General features: G+C 39.6%; 4 protein-coding genes across 7 annotated transcripts; 1 reads left to right on the forward strand and 3 right to left on the reverse strand.

Annotated features, from left to right (window-relative positions):
• Window positions 1–1,591: 1,591 nt before the first annotated feature.
• Window positions 1,592–2,272, forward strand: LOC112170757 (KRR1 small subunit processome component). The gene has a single exon (XM_024308066.1). It carries the CDS (start codon window positions 1,592–1,594, stop codon window positions 2,270–2,272), a length of 681 nt encoding a protein of 226 aa, XP_024163834.1.
• Window positions 2,273–2,771: 499 nt separating this feature from the next.
• On the reverse strand, window positions 2,772–6,989 carry LOC112182801 (AT-hook motif nuclear-localized protein 15). Of its 2 annotated transcripts, XR_005805061.1 has the most exons (2): window positions 4,715–6,989; window positions 2,772–2,920 (listed from the first exon to the last, which is right to left on the reverse strand). XR_005805061.1 is itself a non-coding variant. In XM_040513011.1 (1 exon), the coding sequence occupies exon 1, from the start codon at window positions 5,760–5,762 to the stop codon at window positions 4,815–4,817; it is 948 nt and encodes a 315-aa protein (XP_040368945.1). In that variant the 5' UTR covers window positions 5,763–6,988; the 3' UTR covers window positions 3,209–4,814. The 2 variants fall into 2 exon arrangements, 1 of the variants encoding a protein (XP_040368945.1); XM_040513011.1 differs by lacking the exon at window positions 2,772–2,920 and having other exon boundaries at window positions 3,209–6,988.
• Window positions 6,990–8,951: 1,962 nt separating this feature from the next.
• LOC112182802 (ARF guanine-nucleotide exchange factor GNOM) lies at window positions 8,952–14,969 on the reverse strand. 2 transcript variants are annotated; one of them, XM_024321347.2, is made up of 3 exons: window positions 14,566–14,969; window positions 13,293–14,124; window positions 8,952–13,118 (listed from the first exon to the last, which is right to left on the reverse strand). In XM_024321347.2, the coding sequence occupies exons 2-3, from the start codon at window positions 14,025–14,027 to the stop codon at window positions 9,456–9,458; spliced, it is 4,398 nt and encodes a 1,465-aa protein (XP_024177115.1). In that variant the 5' UTR covers window positions 14,028–14,124; window positions 14,566–14,969; the 3' UTR covers window positions 8,952–9,455. The 2 variants fall into 2 exon arrangements, with proteins under 2 accessions (XP_024177115.1, XP_024177113.1); XM_024321345.2 differs by having other exon boundaries at window positions 13,293–14,135.
• Window positions 14,970–15,670: 701 nt separating this feature from the next.
• LOC112182803 (ARF guanine-nucleotide exchange factor GNOM) lies at window positions 15,671–21,887 on the reverse strand. Of its 2 annotated transcripts, none has more exons than XM_024321350.2 (4): window positions 21,744–21,887; window positions 21,505–21,630; window positions 20,074–20,925; window positions 15,671–19,932 (listed from the first exon to the last, which is right to left on the reverse strand). In XM_024321350.2, exons 3-4 carry the CDS (start codon window positions 20,806–20,808, stop codon window positions 16,252–16,254), a joined length of 4,416 nt encoding a protein of 1,471 aa, XP_024177118.1. In that variant the 5' UTR covers window positions 20,809–20,925; window positions 21,505–21,630; window positions 21,744–21,887; the 3' UTR covers window positions 15,671–16,251. The 2 variants fall into 2 exon arrangements, with proteins under 2 accessions (XP_024177118.1, XP_024177117.1); XM_024321349.2 differs by having other exon boundaries at window positions 21,505–21,635.
• Window positions 21,888–24,606: the final 2,719 nt, after the last annotated feature.

Below are 24,606 nucleotides of genomic sequence, written 5' to 3' on the forward strand. Positions count from 1 at the left end.
AACGAAAAAAGATGGAGTTCATTTCCTAAGGAATAATCTTAAAGTCATCATTTCGGACAAAATGGAAATTATGGTCAAACATATGAAGTGGATATCCTCTCAACATGATACCTAGATAAATTTGTTCTAGTCATACAAGAAAATCAATGACATGTGCTACATGAGTTTAAATTTGAGAATTTCAAGCTTTGTTTTATGGCTTGAGAGTGGAAAAGTGATGACCACTGTGGCTAAACTTGTGGTACGTTTACTTATCTGGAATCAAAAAAATTATTAACTGGAAACAACTAGAATGGGAGAATGAAGGAATCATTAGGGGAATATTTCATTCCCGTTAAGATGTTTACTTACCATATGAAATCGTAATAAGAATACAATTGATTACAATTGTTGTTGTTTACTAATGTTCATGAATCAAAATCAAAACTAGTTCGATTAATAAAATACCCCTACAGAAATAAATGTTCATGAGAGAGATATATATAGTTCAATTTGTAAACAACGGGATGCAAGGTTCTCATATTCCAAGTGTTCAATTTGAAGCCTTAGGGTTGTAGGAGTCATGAACTCATGATCTCTACCTCAAGAAGAGATGTATTCTTCTTCTTCTTCTTTTTTCTTTTTTTTAAGAGGGGGATGAAAATATTCCATGATAATAAGTATCAATACATACAACCGTATTAGGTCAGCTTAGAGTAACCATATTGCCAAAACAGTTTCATTATAGCCTCAAAGCCACAAGCCAGACAGACTAGAAACCACTTTAGTCACACCATGTCAGCACAAAACAGGCTCGAACAGCCTGGATCAAAAACCGATCAACGCTCCCTGACGTCCCTGTTTCGCTAGTCGCCAATCTGCAGGAAACCACAAAACCTTGTGTGCCTCTTGCAGTCTACGACTGGTCGTCTCCTCAATTCAAACTGCCACAACCCTTAATTTGCTATGCGGCGACGATAGACACCCCGTGGAAATTCGCTATCATGAGTAGGGTTTTACTCACACCCTTGGATTTTAGGTTCTTGGTCTTTCCTCTAGTTTTTTTTTTTAAATTATTTATTATTATTATTTTTCTTAAACCCTTAGCACAGCCCACCCTTGCACATGTTAGGGAGCTGAGTTGAACTTATGACCTATACAATGTTGAAATTTTATATATATATATATATATATATATATATATATATATATATATATTTGGGAGCTTTCCTCTTGAAAATAGCCACATTTGATGCTTATGTGAGGTATTATATTCCTTTAAAAAAAAAAAAAAAATAAGAACAGTAGGTAATAGTCCAATGGCGTTTAACGGTTCAATCACCAAATTTTCATGCCCAATTTAATGAGGATTACGGATTACCAACCCTTTTCAATTGTATTTATCCTTTTAGGATTAGTAATCCTAGTCGGATACTGTTTCCCAGTCTAGTTTAGTTTTCAAACCTACATGCTCTATAAAATTAAAATCACCCATCTCCTAGAAAATTTGCACACCATCTTTGCCAAACTAATTTGTTACAGAGCCAGCCCTCCAGTTTCTAACTTTCTATTACTTTGTGCGTAAGGTTTTGGAAGCAGATCAACAAGGACGATGGAGAAGAACCAGAATGGCCTCGTTGGGGAGCATGACATGTCGAAACCTCCGGAGGTCAATACGTTTGACCCTTCATGGAGCGACGAAGGGATTCTTCAACTTGAAGTCGTCTCTTTATCTAAGAGATACCCTAAACACCTAGAACCATATTTGCTACAAAGTTTTCCGGAGGCGCAACAAGTGTTTAGCATCATTCGATTTACGTATATGGTGGATCCCTATAATAGTTGCATCACATTGTCAACAACCAGGAAGGAACCAGCTGTTATTCGCAGAGCCAAGGAGTTTCTTCAACTTGTAGTTCACCACATGCCTGCACATTTAGCATTTACACTCTTTACTGGATGGCGATCATCTGACATCATCAAGATCGGGCGTCAAGATGGTGGCCTTTGCAAAGACATAGGCGTCAGCAGGGAACAATTTCATGAACGGAAGAATCTTTTCCGGGACTCCAAAGACACACTTGAAAGGTTGACGTCCTGCAATATTATCATACAGTCTAAGACTATCGTGGTTATCGGTAATTCCGAAGGAATAAAGATAGTCAGGGATATGGTGAAAGACTGCTTTGTTTCCAATGAGTCTCCTGCACCAAAGATCAGGAGAGCCGAGAGGGAACTGGCGAGGAAGGATATCGAGGCTGTGCGCCGCCGACTCCATGAGAAGCAGCATTAGAGTTTTTTCAATTTGGTTTTAGTGACTTCTGATTTCTTTTCAAATTTGGTTTTAGTCAATCTTGAATCTGGTATTGTCTCGTAATTAATGTGGTCATTTGGCCAATTTGGAAGTTCTATTGGAATGCTTTATGCAAAGAGTGTTTACTCTCTACTAGAGTTGTATCTACTAAAACAGGTACAAATGTAAACTGAGAAGACGTATACAGTTGCTGTGAATGTACAAAAAAATTTTATGAACGAAAAAAAGAATTCCAATCAACGCAGTTTCCACATATTAAGCTAAAAAAACCCAACTTTAAGGAACTTGATATGTAGACCTGATAATTAGAATTTAGATACAGAAAACCTTTAACCGCTGCGGTCCTAATTTTATTATGGTTATACGCTCGCGTAAAACCTCTTGAATTATTTTCATTAAAACCGGATGATAGCAAAACAATGCGGGAAACTCCAACCCTGACTTTGAATTAATTATAATTTTTTAATGAAACTGATACTTCCACATAAAGATAAAATGCGGGCCTTGTTACACAAGGGTTGCTAGAACATATGATGATTCATTTTTCCTGGTGCAGCAGTCACCTAAAAGCCTTTCAAGTCAAAAAATTGTTACAGGATCCAATGTTGAAGGATATACTGTAGTCAGCTGCAGATCAAAATTATGAAGTAGAAAATAAAATATCATTCTTCACATTTTCATTCATGAAATAAATATAATGTGCATCTTTTCAAGTTTTGAACACAAATCCTTGTACACTATACAGTTCTTGTATGCACTAATATTAGTGCTTTTAACAATATATACAGTGTCACAACAATCACTTTTCAACCGTTTGTGACATCTGAGAACAAAGTGAAAAGTGAAAGTGAAAGATTATGAACAAAGTTATTTATTTCCATCATCTGAGAACTGCGCAAACTGAATTCATGCCAATTTGAAATAATAGTAACAGCTTCATATATATGTTCTTAATGTCAAACATTACACCTAACAGCAGAAGTCAAAGATCTAGACCTCCAAAATTTCAAGATAATAACTGCCACTTCAGCTTTCTGTATTTTTTCAACATCAGTTTCCAAAGTGGGGGAACTACTACTAGTTTCAACAACTATGACCTGGGCAAAGAAATTATTGGTTCTCTCTTAAATGTAACATAGGTATATATCAACATATATCCAAGGTTTGGAACATAGGTTAGTAGTTGTATCTATATTATGTCTTATCTATAAACTGGAAATATATTCAGAACTTTGCTACAATACTTTCAATTATCTCTTCACAACTTGGTTAAAGAAAGAACTGTACTTGCAGAGAAAGGAGAGTACAGCAATAAAAGTTCATATCCAAATTCTGAACTTGCAACTAAAATGCTTGCAACTATTAAATTAGAACAATGATCCAACGTACTTGTTTCTGATGAACAACAATAATTGGTCCCAAAACATTTAAAGAAAAGGAAGAAACAGCATGTAATTAATGCTGAAGAACTTGCTCTACCCAAGTAATTCAATGAATGCCGTGTTGCCCTAACCAATATCACCACGATTGCAGCTAAAGCCCCTCTCCATGTTTTACCTCATATAATCATAAGGTTCAAAATGCCTAATCTAGGCCACATGATCTGCCTCCTGCTTCAATCTAGACCAATTTAATAAGCTATTACCATTTAGATTTTTGTTTCCTAGCTATATGTCAATATGCAAAGGAAATTCTCTAGAATTATAGAACAATGACGTAGATTTGGGGCTACCACAGTGGTAAGTGGAGTCCAATTCCATATAATGGAATTTGAAAAGTGATTCTTAAACAGTTTTTAAAGACCAAGTTGCAATTATGTATACTTGGTCAAAGAAGCACCCCTCAAATCATAAAAGCCAGGAACCCTAAAGCCTGGCAAGCATCAAACAGACAAAGCCAACTTGCTCCTAGGGCTACCCAGTTCTGGAAAATTCTATACAGATGAACCATACAATAATGCTGTGATTGCTGTCAGAGTACGCACTTATTCTGGAATTCAACTTTCAAAAAACTCTGGTTGAAATGACATCCAATTTAATTTACGTTGCAAGATCAAATAACCCCACCATTCTCTCTCCTCAATTCTCTCTCCAACACTATGCTTTCTAGGTAAGCATCATTTGCTACTTAAACTATACAATGCAAGGAGACATATTAATGAAGAAGTTCATCCACACAAAAACTTGCAATGAAATGTTAAGAGCTCTAACCCCCGTTTCTTGATTAATACCTTCTTCTTTGCCTACACTACACCATCGTGATTGTCTTCTTCCACAAGAAATGAATCGAAACAACAAGGAACAAAGACATCCACTAGATTTTAAAACATCATAACTAGCTAATCCGAAACCTAAAAACAAGCTAAATATTAAGAGTTGCTTCACAAGCAAAAGATATAATGAACAAAATAGCTAGTCTAACCTTGCTTGCTGTGCCTACAGAAAGAAGCTGCCGAGACATTTTGCACAAAACCAAAAAGAGTCGGTGAAGATCAAACCAAGCATCTACCCTTGTTCCTTCCTCAGTAAGCAGGCGGAGGTCTAGGCGGTGGAGGACCCCAGTACACATCAGGGGGCATCTGACCATTTGGAAGCAAAGTCGGAGGCAAAGCGTAAATGGGCACTTGTTGCTGCTGATCACTCAAGCCCTGAGAACCCGAATTCCCTCCGGTCCCTGCCGAATTCACACCGGATTGCTGCTGCTGCTGTTGCTGTTGCAATTGCATCCCTTCATTGCTCTCATCCTCAAGCGGCAGTCTCTCATAAGTGGCATTAGTGAACGTCGCCGCAATGATCATCACCGGCCCGGAAGCCAACAGAGCTCCAACAACAGTCCCACCAACCACCTGCCCCTGCCCGCCGCCCAAGTACACGGTCAGGCCACTAGCCCCCGGCGGCGACGGGGCAGGCAGAAACGCACCGTTTAGGGACAGAATCTCGAACCTTCCGTGGAGCGTTATGACCCCGCTCGGCGCGGCCGGCTGACGGAGAGTGACGTTAGAAACAATGCCGCTGCCGCTTAAGACGGAGACTCCTCTGTGCCTGCGCTGTGCGAAGGTGGCAATGCTCTCGACGATGTCGCTGCCGCTGCTGATTTCCAAGACATGGCTCCGGAGAGCGTTGGGAGACTCTTTGGTGATGATTATCGGCGGTTTCGGCTTGTTTTTCGAGCCGGGGGGACGGCCTCTGGGCCGGCGGTTGCTGGAGCCAGGCTCGAGGCTGTCGGGGCCGCCGGAGCTAGGGTCTTGATTGTCAACTTCTCGATCGTTGTCACGGCTGTCCTGGTCGTCGTCCTGCTTCTGAGGTGGAGTGTTGTTTGGGTTGCTGGTGCTGCTGTTGGTGGGTGTGTTGTTGTTGTTGTTGTGCTCTTCGGCTTCAGAGTTTCTAAGATGAAGAGACGGTGGTGTCGAGGCGGTGATTGAGTCATGAGCTCCCATCGCAACATTTCCAGCCCACCATCGATTCGCCATGGAAGGAGAAGGTAAAAAAAAAAAGACCCAAATCTTAAACTAGCTAGCTAGCTTGTCTGTTAGTTTTTCGTTTGCAGACTCTTCGGGACTCCTCTGGATAAAGACAAGCACCAGAGGTATAGCTAATTAGGGAAGGGCCAAAGCCACAGCTTGGATTCTTACACCAAAAAAGAAGTAATCTTTACCCTCTTGCAAACTACCTCTTCTCCCTATGGTTTGTTTTCTTGCTGTAATAGATTGACTGAGATTCCTGAAGAAGAAAAAAACATTAATAATCCAACACAGAAAATCCAAAACCTTATCCCTCTTTTCTCACCAGACTCCCTCCAACCCATTTATCCCTTTTCCATCTTTGCTCACATGGGTCTCCTTTGCCTTTGCATGAAAAAACCCTATTCCCAATCCCAGAAATCTAATCGATCGCCACCGCCCTCTAAACCCCTATTATTCCAGGTGACCCAAACGCTATTTACTACGCTGGTCTACCTACCACTACGTGTGAGTAGGTACCGGAAAGTGCATGGCTGCTTCCTCCCGCTAAAGGAGCCCGAGATTTTGTGGTGATTTGGTAGGGGCCTTGTTCTTCGCCTTTTTTCAGTAGTAAGAGTACTTGGTCTTGACCTTTTACACAGTCCCTTATTATTGGGATGCGTTCGTTAAGAGAACACTGCACTCCCTGGCGTACGATAACAATTCGTGCATCACTGTACCACAAAAGGAAAGCGGTTTTGCAGAAACCCGGTTTTCTTCTGTCCCTGTTGTGCAAGTTCCAAGTTGAGAGAGCGAGAGAAAGAGAGAGAGAGAGAGAGAGATAGCTCACAGTCTGCACTCTCACCCATGAAGAAATGGGCCGTTGTGGGTTGCGCTGAGAGATTACGGGTTTGCCCTTTTGGTTTAACGTGTGGGATGGTGATTTGACCATAACGGGGATACAGCTGGGTTTGGGTTTTCTTAAGAGTTGGTCTTGCCTTCTTCTTATCTCTCTCTCTCTCTCTCTGTGACACAGAGAGGAGCGTGAAGCTGAAGATGAGAGGGTGTGGGGTAACGTGCGCATGGAGTAGTGGGAACACGTCACTGTCTTCGAGTCCCGACAAGCTATCGAGAATGCCAAGGTCTGCTGCAAAACACAGCACCTCACCGCCAAAAACCGAGCCATACATGACCGAACAACAACTAGACCTAAACCAGTAAACTGTCATAAATTTTTTTTAAAAAAAAGTGACCTAAACCTTAGGACTAGACTTGGTCTTCGTGTCTTGGGTGTACAATGTTTATCTCCATAAAAAGTTATACAGTGTTTCAGAGTTTTTATATAGATCCGAACATTTGCGGTAGCATACATGTTTACGGTTCAGTCCTGATTTAAGTTTCAACCCCCCGGTCAGCAGTCATGTGCTGAGTCTTGCGATTTATATCCGAAGACTACGGTGACAAATACGTGTTTTATGTCAGTCCTTCATAGGTAAGATTGTAAGTCAAAAGCGAAAGTGTGTGAAAATTTTCTCTCTTTAAATTTTTTGGGTTTTTTTTTGCTGTTAAACAAAAAAAAAAAATTGCGATAATATTAGAATTTCCGAACTGACTGAGACTGTTTCGGTTGTAAATTCACGATATCTTATCATTTAATTTGATAATCGACGATTTCAAACTTTAAAATTTCAAAAATGTTTGTGCATCGTAGAGCACTAATTGTGCTATCTCATTATTTTTAAATTTGTTTTGCTTTACCAACGCTGACAGAACTGGCGTTCAAAAGTTGATGTGGGCTTGTGAACCAACTTGGACCTGCTGCACAGGCTTCTAAGTCACTGATCCATCAGGTATAGAAGTTTCAATTTTTACTCATCACCCCAAAGAAAAACGTAATCAAGTTCTAGTCATGCACAGGTGATAGTTGAAGAAAAATTCTTGCGTACATCACACGTACCAGATCTGACCAATCAAACACTAAATTTTTTTCTCTTTATTTCAAAATTGTCCCTATTTTTTAAAAGTGCAATATCTAAAATATCCTCTTATTAGGCACTGATTGGTCAGCCGCACTGCCACGGTGCAGCTGCTCCACGCAAGAATCTTCCGATAGTCAAGTATTACCAATGACGTTCAATGTTAACTAACTAACCAACTTGACCTAAATTAGTAAATTGCTAAACAAGCCTTAGTGGAGGAGCTCAGGCTTTTTGAGTGGTGTCATATGTGATTTGCTTTAGCACAGTTTCCAGATTAGCTAACCAAAGCTTACTAGAGAACAACGTAGACCAAACAAAACTGCAACGCTCTTCCAAAAGTTGTCTTCTTGGTGCGACCGCTGTGCAACTGTGTGATGGTGCGTCCACAAATCACAATTTATATATGTACGTGTGTTTGGAAATTCTGAACTTACACCTTACCTACTCTCTTACTGGCCTATCGCACCATACACGTGACATGACGGCTTTATATCTTATAAGTGTCCATTGAAATTCTAAACTTTTCTTTACCCGCTCTCTTTTTGGCCTACCCCACCATACATGTGACATGACCGCTTTATGCCGTATAAGCGTCCATTAAAATTCTAAACTTTTCCTTACCCGCTCTTTCATTGACCTACCACACCATATAAGTGGCATGACGGCCGTTTTGATTAGATAAAGAGTGATGTGTCAATTGTCATGATCCTTAAATTAGATAGAGTCAAGATTTTATGAAATTGAAGTAAATTCACACTTTCCTTAATTTAGAAGAGCCAGATCCTATGTTGAGTATGGCATTTGGAACTTGTAGACATGATTTTCGTAGAAATTGGTAAAGGTTTGACATCACTCTGTATCCATACAATTGTACAATGTTTCAAAATCTCAAATAAATTCGCAAAATAATATAAAGTTCGAGTTTTCTACTACGTTATTCAACATCGGTGTAGAAACGTGGCATTGTGGGTCGATCAAAAACCAAAGCCGCCAAGTCGAACGTTTAGAGATGTGGTCAGCTCTCGTGGCCAACAATATGAGAAAATCCTAGATAGTCTTAATGGTCTTGTTTGGGATACGACTGGAAAATCAAGATTAAAGTGTGACACGGCATTTGATATTAAATTCAAAGGTGAACAACTTTTTCAACAAAATAGTCATTCAACATCCAATTCACAAGCATTGCATTAACAATCAAACCGATAAAAGGTGACCGAAATAACAAACGAGAAGCAATTCATGAAGCTGAAACCACTACCTATGACACGCATGGCAGAAATACTGTCCTGAGTAAAATGCTACTAAAAAGTAGCACATCTTGAATAGTTCTGTACATTGTTGAACAAATCAATACAAAAATATTCACCATCTTAGGAATAAATCAAATCATTACTTCCCTTCCAGATTCTCAGTATGACAAAATTGGGGAGGGGAGAATTATACACCTAAGAAAAGCACCCTGATAGAAAACAAGACGGATAAAATGAAATCTTCAGAGAAATATACTTATCTGGGGAATACACTACAACAAAGTTTATATGGAGGACAGGTTTTGAAGGAAGACGAAGATCAGTAAGATACCGATCCGCCATAGGTATATCAGTTCCATCCGTGTGCTGATTCACATTTAGCAGCTCTACCACAAAACTAAGATGTCGCTGGCCAGTTTCTTCAAAACCAGATTTCAGAACAGAATGCCTCCCAACTACAAGACCGAATCAACCTGCAACAACTATGCAACACCCTACCCACCACAGCCAGAACCTCCAGAGGGTATTGTTTCAGTTGAAGAACCCTTTTCAGCAGATACTCCTGTTTCACCCTGCTCAGTATGTGACTGCACTAGAATTTGAGCAAGCACCTCAGCTTGCAAAGATGGAGCAATTCTATTTACATTTAGCCATGTCTGCTCCCACAAGCCATCCTCACCTGAACCACTCTTTTGAACAAGCACTCCCCTTAAATTCATTACAAGCAAGGTGTTCTTAAGTAGCTCAGGTACTTCGTCCTGAAGCTTCTCACTTTTCCTCCCTCCAACTTTCACCTTCATATAGTTTTCCATTCGACTAATAACACCCAGCCATAGTTTACAGAAGGTTGTTAAATGTGATAGGTCAGGAAGTAGCTGCAAAAACACTTTGGACAAGAGCTTCATGGCCAGGATAAGAGTGCCTTCCATGTTGCGGTACTCCTTTTGGGAGTGAACCTGTGCAATTTCAAGCAAATCATCAAGCACTGTGAAAATCACAAGATCAAAGCACTGCAACCAGAGACCATATGGAAGAGGGATCCCATCAACTCCTGTCAAGCAGTTCCGTAACATCGACAAAGCATGGTTCCTAACCACTTCTCTTTGGTCTAAACAAACTTTTCTCAATCCCTGAACAAGCCTCAACCACATTTCCCCAATATCCTGAGACATTTTCACAGAATCCTCCTCATTCATAGATAGCTTAGCCTCACAGGCCCATCTTGCTAAACAATCAACAGAACCTGCCATAAGATCCAGTGCACAGACAGACCGATCTGCCTGCCCAACACGAGACTCAGCAAACTGCCGTGACGCATCGACACAGAGAACATAATTTGCTGGCAACAAGTGAGTTCCACCTGACATAATGAAGAACAGTGCGTCAAAACCAGCCTCAGAAGCATCCGGGTGCCGAGCAGTGATTGAGAGTAGGGACGTAATTGTGCGCCACCCCAATTGAGATCTGATGTGAGAGGCATTTGCCTTTACAAGCCTACTGACTTCCAGTGTAATTTGCTCACAGTATGCATCGGCAACCCGAGCATCAAGCTTCAAGACAAGCTGCAGTGACCTCAAAAGATCATCAGCAAGGTTTTCCTTATAGGGAAGCAGCCGCTGACAAATCCGAAGAAGTCCAAAGACAGCCTTTTCTACCAAGGCACAAGGCATGACAGTTGACTGCACAATGTTGGATATGAAATCATACACACCCTGCCAAAGAAGCATAATCCTATCCCTATTATTCAGGGTAATAGCAATCAGCAACTCCAAGCAAAAGACAACAGTATCTTCATCCTCAGCAGAGTTATTCCCTTTCTGAAGTCGCCCTGCAGCCCAGATCAGTGCTTGTGAAAGCTGTAAGAGGGATTCGGCCTGCAAAAACTTGCTTTCGGTAAATATGCTGTCAATGTGGCACTCTTCAACTGTCTGTACGGTGCGCTGACGAGTAGCAAGTTCTTCTTCAGTTGGCTGTGGTTTCGGCTCCTCTGTATCAAGAGATAAGAGCTGACTAAACCGACCCATGAATCCAGAGGATTTCTTAGGAGTACTAACAGAAGGCGTATGAATTTTAGATTGGGAATTTGTGATAGGTTTTCCATGATCTGTCTCAGAGGGAAACTCCGACTCATCAGCTGCATCTTGTGCCACACGAGCCGGAAGAAGACCAAGCTTGTGTAATCTTAATATACAATCAATAATATTTCTCCATCCTGTACGAATGTAATCACCATACCGATTCGCAATTGTGAAAACTGTCACAGTTGACATTCTCGCTTTTATATCATCACCAAATTCTAGTTCAGGTTCGTCATGAAATGATGAATTTAAGAGGGTTGTGAACTTACAGAGAGACACAACCAGATCATCCAGAACATCTTCAAGATGATAGCATGCTGAAATCTTGGCAACAGCTAAAAAGCCATCGAGACATGTTTGGTAAACCTCTTCCTGTTCAGCATTATCAAATACCACAGATATAGCAGCAATTGTAGGTCCAGACACTATAGAGAACATATCCTGATCAAGGTAGGCTCTGGAATCAGATACAATAAATGGAGCATTCTTCTTGGATTTGTGCATCAAATCAATCCATCTGCTTGGAGTCATTTCAGGAAAACCAGCACCTTGTTCTGGAGTAGTGCGGATCTCATTCTTGCATATTGAGTGGTAAAGCTCTGACAGGAACTCTCGGGGAAGATCCTCGCCACCATTGATGTGCCGATTATTTCGAATGAAATCCTCCTCTGTCATCTTCTTCTTCACCTGAACATTGTGCTGATCTGTATTGAGCATTATGATTGAATAAGATAAAAGAAGAGCAGCATCCTTGTCAGCTAGAATTAGTGGGGATTGCTCATAGTATCTCTCTGAGAATGCTTCAAGCACCCTCTGTATTTTCTGTGATTCACCAGGCAATCTAAAAGTTTCCAAAAAAAGGCGGAGTGCAGTATCCAAGTTCATATCTTGGAAATCAAAGGTACCAGCAAATTTATGAAGAACCTGAATGCAAAAGTCATCATGATTTCCCAAGAAATCCCCAATAAGATTCTTGTCTAACCCAGCCGTATACCTGAAAAAGCATGCCACACTTTGAGGATCAAGTTTCTCAGGCAAGAGATGAATTCCTTGGAGGAATTCCAGCCCTTTCTTTGGGTCATGGTTAAAATGATCGGCACCAGTTATCAACCTTCGCTTTATGTACTTCGTCTGGCGAACAAATGGAAGCCAATGATTAGGATCACTGTAGTTGTCACACTTCACCATCCAGAATGGAGTATACTCCTCAAGAGTCACTGGAGTATGAGATAAACTATAAGATCCATTCTCTACCCTCTCTGTCATTGCCTGAATAACAGCAATAAGGCCATCCAAAGCAAGAATGTGAAAGGAAGACAAAGGGCTATTAACTGGGAATGCACTCTTTGACAACAGATTAGCAAGCTCTTCAAAGATATTACTGCAAGTTATGTCACAATCTAAATTAGCATACATCTCCACCATGAAATTTTTCTGCCTGCAGAAATCAACTAGAGCTTCCATGGCCACCTCCTGCTGTTGATAAGAAGCTCCATACCTACTTTGTGCAAGCCTCAGTATCACGCAGGAAAAGAAAGCCTCAAGCTGTAGTTTAAGTTCAGTGCGCAGATGGTGATACAAATTAAGAACAATGCTGCATACCATTGAAAGAATAAGTGGGCTCGTTGACAGGCCAAATTGCATTAGATTTTGAAACAATTCATCCCGAACCAAACTCAATAACTTGGGGTGATGCTGAATGGAGGACCCACCCAACTCTATAGCCGAATTAACCAGGGTCAAGGCAAAAAGAGGCACATCTTCATCAAATGCTATGGGATTAGATTTAGGACCCGATCCTATATGCTCAACAACGTTTAACAAAGAACAAAGAAACTGAAAAATTTCCACCATGCTGGGAACCCCAAAAGGCTCAGTCATGAGATTCAAGTCATTTTGCACAGCATCTTTCCTGTCAGAAGCCCCGGTTGTCTTCTCACCCATCACAGATTCTACAATGCCTGGTGAAGCATGCAAAGCAGGATTTGTGGATAATAGTTGACTGTCATACTCAGAACTAATGCTGCCATTATCCAATTGTCTACTCTCAAGTGCATGCTCATTATTGAGCCCTGAAGTCTGCACAGGAAAACATCCATAAATTCGTAAAGGGGATTTTTTTTTTCATTTTTTCTTTTAAGACTGTATATTTTCAAGTTAATATAACTATTTCGCATTCCGTAATCAACATATGACATCTAGGCTAAAGCACAATAATACATGGTAAATTGGTAATGTTGATCGTAGAAGTACCTCTTGTTTGAGGGAATTGCTTCCATTTGACAATGCATTTTCGGTGCTGCGGATATCTGGAAGGTGTGAGAAAATACATCTAACAAGCTCATGCATTGTGTGGCGAGCTATCCGTTGCAACAACTCACCTTTTGTTCCTGCTTGATGAACTATACGGAAACATGTATTCACTATAGTGCAAACCTGCTGATTACTCAACATAAAAGATGCTTTACTCTTCATGCAAGCCAGAAGAACCTGTAGTATCTTCATAAGTACCACTTCTTCTGATGCAGGGTCAGTCACCTCAAATCGGCAGCCAGTGATAGCATCAACTAACAAGTGCATAGCATCTTCAACGTTGACAGAGTTCTGATCAATCACATCCAGTGTTAAGATATTGTACACAGATGCCAGAGCAACACCAGTGATTGGTGCACCAGTTTCGTCAGATCTAATCACATCCAGAAATGGCTTGAGATACACAGCTGGACTGATGCTATTCAACTGATGCTGCCACGAAAAAATTTTCTTGCGCAAAGCCTTCAAAGACTGGATTAGAGAGTGTTCCATCTGATCATCATCCGATGCATACCGTCCTCCCCATCTTACATTCCTCCTCATAACCGCTAATACAGTACCTATTTCTGAGTTAATAATGCATGCTAAAGTAGCTTTGTCGGAATAGATTCCATCCGAGTCCTTGAGTTCTCCCTCAACTGCCTTGATCCCACTTTGCACCTTTAGACGCCCCATCCTTGACAGAACCCAAGTTATAGCTGTTCTTCCCAACTTCTACCTACAGAAGCCAAATACGCATACGCAACGCATACCTTCACAATTCACCGATGCACTGCAACACACCTAGCAGAAATTCAACATGCCAAATCAGCTGAATGAAATGCAACAAGTAATGGAGAAGAATCTCATTCGAAGCTTCCGCAATCAATCATAAGCAGACAATTCAAAACACATAAACCATTACCACCAAACTTCTAACTCTAACAACCATCATTGCCACTCTAACCAATTCTAACTTCTCAAAATCTAGCACTACAATGTAAATCTCTGCACACACTAGCAATCTCTTTCACCATAACTTCGAAAAACAATGTCAGCTACTATGTATTCACATAAATCTCCATCAACAATTGAAAAACAAAAACAACAATAACAGCAAAAAATAAAATAAAAAAATTAGATTCCACGGGACAGAATCGGAAATCATTCTTCGTTTTCAATTCTAACATTGTGATTAGAAATCTCAATATCGGATTGTGAATAGAGAACTTACAGCTCAAGTTGGATGCGAATTGTGCAGCGGTAACAGATTTGGCTGAGAGTATGAATTCAAATTGTGTATATGGTTTTGGCGACCTCGACGGCGATCCGAAGCCTGAAGGCTGTGAATTCCGATTCCGATTCCGATGTCTCTGGCGGCCGTGACTGAAACTTCGGGTTCGACCCGTCGACACTAGTTAGGTACCAGATCGGTTACTGTGAAACAAATACGGTGCTGCCTTCTTTTTTGGGGGGGCATGAAAATCAGAAAATGAGATCTTGTCAGGACAAAAAAAAAAATTGAATTAATCAGATCTTCTCCGTATGGTTTCCGTAACGTGGACCGTCTGATGTTTCTTCATTCCTGTAATAATTTAACGTTTTAATGTACCAATCAAATGTCGTTTGAAATGTTTCTAAGAAGAAAATTGAAAAATGTCTCTGTGAAAAAAAAAATCAAAGAGATTGGTTTTATGGTTTTGATCCGAATTCAATGTTACAAAATAAAAGAAAAATATTTCAATTTGATAATCTAATACGTTGAGCTTGATTTAAGTTGGCTTGTTTATGAAACAAATTTGAACTTAAATTTGCCTTGATTTATCCTATTGCGGGATGAATCTGAAGACAAATTTGATTGTAACAAGTTTAGGTAACGATGATCAAATATATGAACCATAAACATTCACAGACAACTTAAAATCATAAATATACTCTTAGAAGAAGAAAACCTAAAGAGCAAAGAGTACCAGTTCTATGAGTTGATAGAGTGAAAACATACGAAAGTTCAACCTTTACTTACCATCTAACGAATCCATAAGCAGAAATATAGTTAAACACACATCAAACTCAAATTGTATCAAGCCATTGTACTTTGGAAGAAAAATAATTTATTTACATTAATACCAAAAAAAAAAACGACAAATTGTCCATAAAAATCCAAAAATAAGAAAACGCATGGTTATTTCAACTAACATGAAATTTGAAAACCCAGTAAGAAAAGCTTTCTACAGTATAATCTCATACAATGATTTTGAAACTCGATGACAGTACTCCAATGATGAGCAGGGTTGAATTTTTTAAACTGCAGGACAATGACTACATAATAAGATCCCAACTTTGCAAAAGTCATCACTTCATCGTACCACATCACTAGAATAACCAACAATCTGCAAACCACGATACAGCAATTTATCCATGTCAAGCATGGCATGATTTTAGTTTCCATGCCGAGTAAACCTACTACTTAAAAGTAAATCTGGAGTTCTGTACATTGATGAACAAGGTTACAAGGCAATACAAAAATATAGACGGATTCACTGGCAACCTACTAGAAGGCAAGAAAACTGACAGATATACAATCTTTTAGAGAAAACCAATACCATCCGGGGAACATAACACTGCAACAAAGTTATCTGGAGGTAAAGATGACGAGAACTTTCGAAGAAGATGAAGACGAGTATAAAGAAATAAGCAATCTTCGAGTTCTCAGGTTTTTAAACGACTAGTATATCGGTTCCCTCTCTGCTAAATCCTAATCCACATATAGCAGTTCTACAAACAAAATGTCATCTGCTGGTATCTATAGCATCATATTCAGAACAGAACACCTCCTAATAACTACTCACTGACTCATGATCAAGCATGCATATTAACATGCCTTAAGAAGAACAGTTCGAGCTGCCAACTTCACAACATGCTAACCTCCAGTGCCAGAAACTTCAGAGGACATCGTTTCAGTTGGAGCTACTTTACCCGCTTCATCAGATACTAGGCTTCCCCCAGTTTCGCCTGTCTTGGTCTCTGACTGCTCCAAAGTTTGATCAGGGAAAACCTCTGATTGCAAGGATGGAGAAATGTTGTTTACATGTAACCATGTTAGCTCCCACAAGCTATCTCCTCCTAAAGCACTCCTCTGAACAAGCACTCCCTTCAAATTCATCACAACCAAGGTGTTCTTAAGTAGTTCTGGTACTTGGTCCTGAAGCTTGTCACTTTTTTTCCCTCTAACTTTCACCTTCATATATTTTTCCATTCGACTGAGAACACCCAGCCATAGTTTGCAGAAGGTTGTTAATTGTGACAGGTCAGATAGTAGCTGCAGAAACACTTTGGACAAGAGCTTCATGGCAGAGATAAGTGTGCCTTCCATGTTCCGGTAGTCCTTTTGGGAGTGTCCTTGTGCAATTTCAAGCAAGTCATCAAGCATTGTGAACATTACAAGTTCAAAGCACTGTAACCACAGACCTTGTGGAAGAGGGATCCCATCAACTTCTGTCAAGCACTTCTGCAACAATGACAAAGCATGGTTCCTAACCTCTTCTCTTTGGTCCAAACAAACTTTTCTCAACCCCTGAATAAGCCGCAACCACATTTCCCCAATATCCTGAGACATTTTCACAGCTTCATCCTCATTAGTAGCTTGCTTAGCCTCGTGGGCCCACCTTACCAAACAATCAACAGAACCTGCCATAAGATCTAATGCGATCACAGATCGCTCTGTCTGCCCAACACGAGACTCAGCAAACTGCCTCGACGCATCAACACATAGAGAATAATTGGCTGGCAACAAGTGGGTTCCATCAGACATAATGAAGGACAGTGTGTCAAACCCAGCCTCAGAAGCTTCGGGGTGGCGGGCCGTGATGGAGATTAGGGATGTAATTGTGCGCCACCCTAACGAGGATCTGATGTGAGAGGCATTTGCTTTCACAAGGCGACTGACTTCCAGAGTAATTTGCTCACAGTATGCATCGGCGACCCGAGCATCAAGCTTTAAGACAAGCTGCAGGGACCTCAGCAGTTCATCAGCAAGGTTTTCTTTGTAGGGAAGCAGCCGCTGGCAAATTCTAAGAAGTCCAAAAACAGCCTTTTCTACCAGGGCACAAGGCATCACAGTTGACTGAACAATGTTTGATATGTGCTCATACACACCCTGCCAAAGAAGCACAATCCTATCCCTATTATTTAGGGTAATAGCAATCAGCAATTCCAAACAGAAAACAGCGGTATCTTCATCCTCCGGAGAGCTATTCCCTTTCTGCGGTCGCCCTGCTGCCCAAATCAATGCACGTGCAAGCTGTAACAAGGATTCAGCCTGCAGAAATTTGCTCTCAGTAAATATGCCGTCAATGTGGCACTTTTGAATAGTCTGAAGGGTACGTTGATGAGCAGCAAGTTGTTGTTCAGTGGGCTGTGATCTCGGCTCCTCTGTGTCAAGAGATAAGAGCTGACTAAACCGACCCATCAATCCAGAAGATCTCCTAGGAGTACCCACAGTAGGCATGTGAACAGAAGATAAAGAATTTGTTATTGGCTTGCCAGGACCTGCGTCAGCAGAAAACTCTGACTCATCAGCTGCATCACTAGCCACACGAGCAGGAAGAAGACCAAGCTTGTGCAATCTTAAGATGCAGTCCAGAATATTTCTCCAACCAGTGCGAATATAATCACCATACCTATTGGCAATGGTGAAAACTGTCACAGTTGACATCCTAGCTTTTGTGTCATCACCAAAGGCTAGCACAGGTTCCTCAACTGATGATGGGTTTAACAGAGTTGTGAACTTACAGAGAGACACAACCAAATCATCTAGTACATCTTCAAGATGGTGGCATGCTGAAATCTTTGCAATAGCTAAAAATCCATCAATGCATGTTTGATAAACCTCTTCATGTTCTGCGTGATCAAATACCACAGAGATGGCAGCAATTGTAGGGCCAGACATTATAGCAAACATATCATGGTCTAGGTAGGCTCTGGAATCAGATACAATGAATGGAGCATTTTTCTTGGATTTGTGCATCAAATCAATCCACCGGCTTGGGGTCATCTCAGGATAACCAGCACCTTGTTCTGGAGTAGTGCGAATCTCATTCTTGCATATTGAGTGATAAAGCTCTGTCAAGAAATCTCGAGGTAGATCACTGCCTCCATTGATGTGTCTATTATTCCGAATGAAATCCTCCTCTGTCATCTTCTTCTTCACCTGAACATTGTGCTGATCTGTATTGAGCATTATGATTGAATATGATAACAGAAGAGCAGCATCCTTGTTTGCTAGAATTAGAGGTGATTGCTCGTAGTATCTCTCTGAGAATGCTTCAAGAACCCGTTGTATCTTTTGTGATTCTCCAGGCAAACGAAACGTCTCCAAGAAAAGGCGGAGTGCAGTATCCAAATTCATATCTTGGAAATCAAAGGTACCAGCAAATTTGTGAAGAACCTGAACACAAAACTCATCATGATTTCCCAAAAAATCCCCAACAAGATTCTTGTCTAGCCCAGCTGTATACCTGAAAAAGCAGGCCACACTTTGAGGATCAAGTTTATCAGGCAAGAGATGAGTTCCTTGGAGGAACTCCAACCCTTTCTTTGGGTCACGGTTAAAATGATCGGCTCCGATCATCAATCTCCTCTTTATGTACTTCCTCCGGCGAACAAATGGAACCCAATGATTAGGATCGCTGTAGTTGTCACATTTCACCATCCAGAATGGAGTATACTCTTCCAGATTCACTGGAGTATGCGCAGAACTTACTGATCCATTCCCTACCCTTTCTGCCATTCCTTGAATGACGGCAATAAGACCATCCAAAGCAAGAATGTGAATTGAAGACAAAGGGCAATTAACAGGGAATGCACTCTTTGACAACAGATTAGCAAGTTCTTCAAATACATTACTGCAAGTTATGTCACAGTCCAAGTTAGCGTACATCTCCACCATGAAACTTTTCTGCCTGCAGAAGTCAACAAGAGCCTCCATAGCAACCTCCTGCTGTTGATAAGAAGCTCCATACTTGCTTTGTGCAAGTCTCAATATCACACAGGAAAAGAAAGCCTCGAGCTGAAGTTTAAGTTCAGTGCGCAGATGGTGATACAAATTAAGAACAATGCTGCAAACCATTGAAAGAATAAGTGGACTAGTTGATAGGCCAAATTGCATCAGATTCCGAAACAATTCATCCTGAACCAAATTCAATAACTTGGGGTGATGCTGAATGGAGGCCCCACCCAACTCTATAGCTGAATTGATTAAAACCAAGGCGAAAAGAGGCACATCTTCGTCAAATGCTATAGTATTAGATCTGGGACCGATTCCCATATGCTCAGAAACATTTAACAAAGAACAAAGAAAGTGAAATATTTCCACCATGCAAGGGACCCCATATGGCTCAGTCATTAGTTGCAGGTCGTATTGAACAGCCTCCTTCCCGCCAGAAGCCCCAATTGTATTTTCATCGATCCCAGATGCTACCAGACCAGAGGAACCATTCGAGGCGGGATATGTGGATAATTGTTGAAGATCATACTCAGAATTTATGTTTCCGTTCTCTAATTGTCTACTCCCAAAAGCATACTCATTATTAACTCCTGCAATCTGCACAGGAAAGACAGCCACATATTTGTTAAGAAAGGATTAAGATCTGCAAGACTAAATTTATTATTTCAGCCTCCATAATCAACAGGTCACTACTGGGCTAAGACTTATAAAACTTGTCAATGTTAATAGTAGTAGTACCTCTCGCTTGACAGTATTGTTTCCATTTACCAATGCACTTTCGGTGTTGTGAACGTCTGGAAGGTGTGAGAAAATACATCTGACAAGTTCGTGCATGGTGTGGCGAGCTATTCTTTGCAATAATTCACCTTTTGTTCCAGCTTGATGAACTATCCGGAAACATGTGTTCACTATAGTGCAAACATGTTGATTACTCAACATAACAGATGCTTTACTCCTCATGCAAGCCAGAAGAACCTGTAGTATCTTCATCAGTACAACTTCTTCTGATGCAGGATCAGTCACCTCAAATCGACAGCTAGTGATGGCATCAACTAACAGGTGCATGGCATCGTCAACATTTACAGAATTCTGATCAATCACATCAAGTGTTAAGATATTGTAAACAGATGACAAAGCGACACCAGTGATTGGTGCACCAGTTTCATCTGATCTAATCACATCCAAAAATGGCTGGAGATACACAGTAGGATTGATGGTATGCCACTGATGCTGCCATGAAAAGATTTGTTTGCGTAGCGCCTTTAGTGACTGGATTAGAGAATGTTCAAGCTGATCGTCACCTGACATATAACGTCCTCCCCATCTCACATTCCTCCTCATAACCGCTAAAACAGAACCTATTTCTGAATTAATGATGCATGCTAAAGTAGCTTTATGAGAAATGGTTGCATCACATTCCTCAGGTTCTTCCTCAATTGCCTTGATTCCACTTTGCAGCTTCAGACGCCCCATCTTTGAACAATATCCTATTAACAGAGCCCACTGTTTTTACCAACTTCTATGTAGACAAGGCAATGAACTATAGGCAAGGCATCCCTTCACAATGTATGGAGGTAGTGACACTGATACCTATCAGCATACCAGCATATCAAATAAGCTTAATGATGTGTAACAAATGATATACAAAATAACCCCAAAAAAAAAAAAAAGATCCGCATTCTATACTTTCACAATTATATCATAAACAAACAATGACCACCAAATTCCAACAACCATGGCTGCCCCGCACCCACCCTCAGTGCCACTTTAACCAATGCGACAACCATAACTATGAATCTCAGACTCTAATGTATATTTCTTTTCGTGTAAATAGGCCGTCTAGATACACTAGAAAAATCTATTTTACCTTCCGCCTTTACAAGCAATTTCTCATGGCATGTCTCATATATCTACGAACGGTTGAACAAGTAATAATTCAAATCATAAATTCTTCGCCAATTTCAATCACGCATTGTCATCTAAACCTAAGAATTTGAATCTGAACTAAAAACTTAAAGCTAAAGAAACACTTCTAAGCTCCAAAACTAAACTCGCTCCATCTATTTCATGAAAGTGGAACTGATTTTGATTTAGACGCCAAATGTGCTCCGATATCATATATTTCCAAGACTACAAACTCAAATTCCAAAGTTTCATTTAGCCACTTACCCGGTACTCCTCCGCTCCTGATTTCAATTTCGCCGGAGATCGAACCCCCGAAGCTCCTCAAATCCGATTCCTCGCTCGCTCACCCTGTGCGAGCCCTAATTGCGAACTTCAGGTTCGACCTGTGCTCTGCTCTGGAACCAGATCGGGTGTGGACCACGCGATCCATCAAAATCAGAAACAAGAAACGAAAACGATGAAATCGAAATGCGAGTTCGGAGATTAGTGAGAGAAAAGTTTACCTGGCGATTTGAAAAATGGAAGAGCGAAGTCGAATCCCTAGTGTCCGGCCTAGGATCTAGAGGAGGAAGAAAGAAATGGAGAAGGAAGTAAAACAACTGGTGGTCGACTAAAGACTAGTCCGCAGTCCAACGTGTTTTCGAATAATAATTTTCTAAAAAAGTTTCATTTTTCAGTAATTTCTTTCCTAACTTATTTGAATAATCCATCTATCTTAAGGATGGTTTTCTTCTCTTTTTTAATTTTTAACGTTCAATCAAATCCTAATCATCAGAAATTATGGATTATGACCTCGCTATTTGGACTAATATGATGAGTTTAGTAATCGGTGTTTTACGATAACAAGTTCATATCATTTAATCCAAGTCAGAAGAATAGTTACATATATATATATATTCTCTGCTCAGATCTGTCGAGCACTTAAGAAACTTGGTACTACTCATTATAACATTAAAGCTCACCTATTTCAATAAGCTTACTGCTTACAATACTACGCTAAGTATTCTAATACAAAATTAAACTTTATATGAGATTTCCTTTGCCAATGCATTTAATTTTGGTGCTTAAGAAATCTCTCCAATTCACTGTACAAAAACATCATAATACGCAAGCAGAAAACTTAAAATATTAAATATTGTAAGATTCTTCTGACTCTTCGGATTGTGGCAAAGAGATGCAATTGGATATGTTAAGCAGAGACGTCTAAGAGTCTTTTGTCTCTTCTTTGACTTGATCGGATTTTTAATTTTAACTCTTAAATAGCATCCATGATTTTTCTGGGCTGGCTGAGACTCAGATTCAACTAGAGCAAGAACATTGTTCAACTAGAGCAAGAACATTGTACTACCAAGTGTCTCTATCAGCTCCAAGGATTTTGCAGTCGACCTTGAGCTAAATTCAAGAAGTTTGATCTTATTTAGTGAAATCAAGCCTATTTGTTCATCATTGAAAGCCAAAACGAGGCCACCCTTAAATGTTTTTTTGGAGACACCGTAGGGGTGTTAGCTCTTCCCCTTTTCACTAGCTGACAGTCTTCAACTAATACCAGTGTCAAAGCATTACTTGATCTGCTTTCCAAGTCTTTGATCACCCACAGTTTGCATGTCCTTCTTCGGCATACCAATTGATTGTAAATTGGCAAACAATACTCTTTTATCTTGTTGCTTTCCACCGTGATATACATTTTCTCAAAAATATATCAATCTTAGAATTTTTGTAGCTTTTTTTTTCTTTTCTTTTTGACATTTAATATAGTAACATGTGTTTTAAAAATAAATTACTTTTTTATGCAATTATATGAGAAATATGTTGGAAATTTTTTAATAATAATTAATTTATACAGAGAATGCTATCCTTTCAAAAAATAAAAAATAAAGAGAATATTATTCGTTTCTCCTGGATGCTCTGCAAGCTTTCATTGAAAACGTCCATAACTTGCCCAGAGAGCTTCCACCAGTTGGCTTCCTTTCCTGTACCGATGCCTCTGGGGATTGAAGAGTGCTTTTATTTTTATTTTTTATGCAATTATATGAGAAATATGTTGGAAATTTATTAAAAGTAATTAATTTATAAAGATAATGTTATTCATTTCCCCTAGCTGCTCTGCAAGCTTTCATTGAAAACGTCCACAACTTGCACAGAGAGCTTCCACCAATCGGCTCCCATCAAATACTGCACCAGTGCTTCAGGGGACTGAGGAGTGCTTCACTTTTTGCTTCTCAACCTTTTTCCATTGTTGGATGCCTGAAACAGTGGAATAGATTGAGTAGAGATCACCTGGGTTTAGATCTAATATGGTATTGGTGAATATACTTTTGTGGATATGATAATAGTTAGTTAATTCAGGAGTAGTTTAGTTTAGTTTTGGGTATTATAAATAGTTCAGTTAAGTTCAGATTTTGAATGGTTCTAATTTACTTCATTTTTGGGGTTTGGTAGTAAGCCTCCCTTCAGGAATCATTATATATTCATATGTAGTGGTCATAATTTTTTGCAAAGGGGACTGAAATTCACACCCTATTTTATAATCTACACTTCATGTTTCTTCTTTTCATATCTCAACCTCACATTTTTACAATTAACACTACAAAAAGTCAAAACTTAATATACTAAAAAAGAAACATGGAGTGTGGATTGTAAAATAAGGAGTGTGAATTTTACAAAAGACAAAAGAACTGATCATATCGGCTTTGATATATATTGAAATAAAATGTTTGTTTGATGGAATCAGGAAAAAAAAAGAGGGAAAGTTATTCGTTTTAGAAAAAGAAATAAGATAACATATGCTTCGGCTAATTATGAAGCAACGTACTTTATCAGAGAAAGTATGGTGAGATGTGCCTCTTCTATTTATCTTGTCGTATTATGAGAGTGATATTTTAAGTCTTTTGCAGTTAGATTTCGTTAATTTTTGTTTCTTTTTTTCTCATTTCTTCTAGGCGTTTTGGTTAGATCTCATCCATTGTCATCTATCTTCTTTAATTTATAAACTAAAGTGTTAAGGAGGTTGTTACTCTGCTATTACCCCTTTTATAGTAAAATAAATGCAATGTAATTCAACTATTGTTCTTAGCTTGTTTAATTAACATAGTTAATTAAACAATATCGTATATGTATGTAAATGACATGTGTGTATTCTACGGATGGAAACATGGAGAGTTTTTTTTTTTTTTTTTTTTTTTTTAAGGGAGCACTTCTATTTCATTTTGTATATAAAAAAAAAATAGCACTTCTATTTCATATATTAACTATAATTGTGCTGGTAGATGGGAAGTGAAAAATCATAATACAACACCATAGGAATAACTTTACTTAGATACTCCTAAAAAAAAAGAAAAAACTTTACTTAGACAAGTTGAATTTTAA

The sequence above is a fragment of the Rosa chinensis genome, chromosome 1 (genome assembly GCF_002994745.2).
Source record: "Rosa chinensis cultivar Old Blush chromosome 1, RchiOBHm-V2, whole genome shotgun sequence".
NCBI classification, from domain to species: domain Eukaryota; kingdom Viridiplantae; phylum Streptophyta; class Magnoliopsida; order Rosales; family Rosaceae; genus Rosa; species Rosa chinensis.

Coding starts and splice junctions, on each gene's coding strand:
- LOC112170757 (XM_024308066.1), top strand. CDS start 1,592: ATGGAGAAGAACCAGAATGGCCTCGTTGGGGAGCATGACATGTCGAAA.
- LOC112182801 (XM_040513011.1), bottom strand. CDS start 5,762: ATGGCGAATCGATGGTGGGCTGGAAATGTTGCGATGGGAGCTCATGAC.
- LOC112182802 (XM_024321347.2), bottom strand. CDS start 14,027: ATGGGGCGTCTAAAGGTGCAAAGTGGGATCAAGGCAGTTGAGGGAGAA. Junction 13,119..13,292: donor GCAATTCCCTCAAACAAGAG/GTACTTCTACGA, acceptor TTTCCTGTGCAG/ACTTCAGGGCTCAATAATGA.
- LOC112182803 (XM_024321350.2), bottom strand. CDS start 20,808: ATGGGGCGTCTGAAGCTGCAAAGTGGAATCAAGGCAATTGAGGAAGAA. Junction 19,933..20,073: donor ACAATACTGTCAAGCGAGAG/GTACTACTACTA, acceptor TTTCCTGTGCAG/ATTGCAGGAGTTAATAATGA.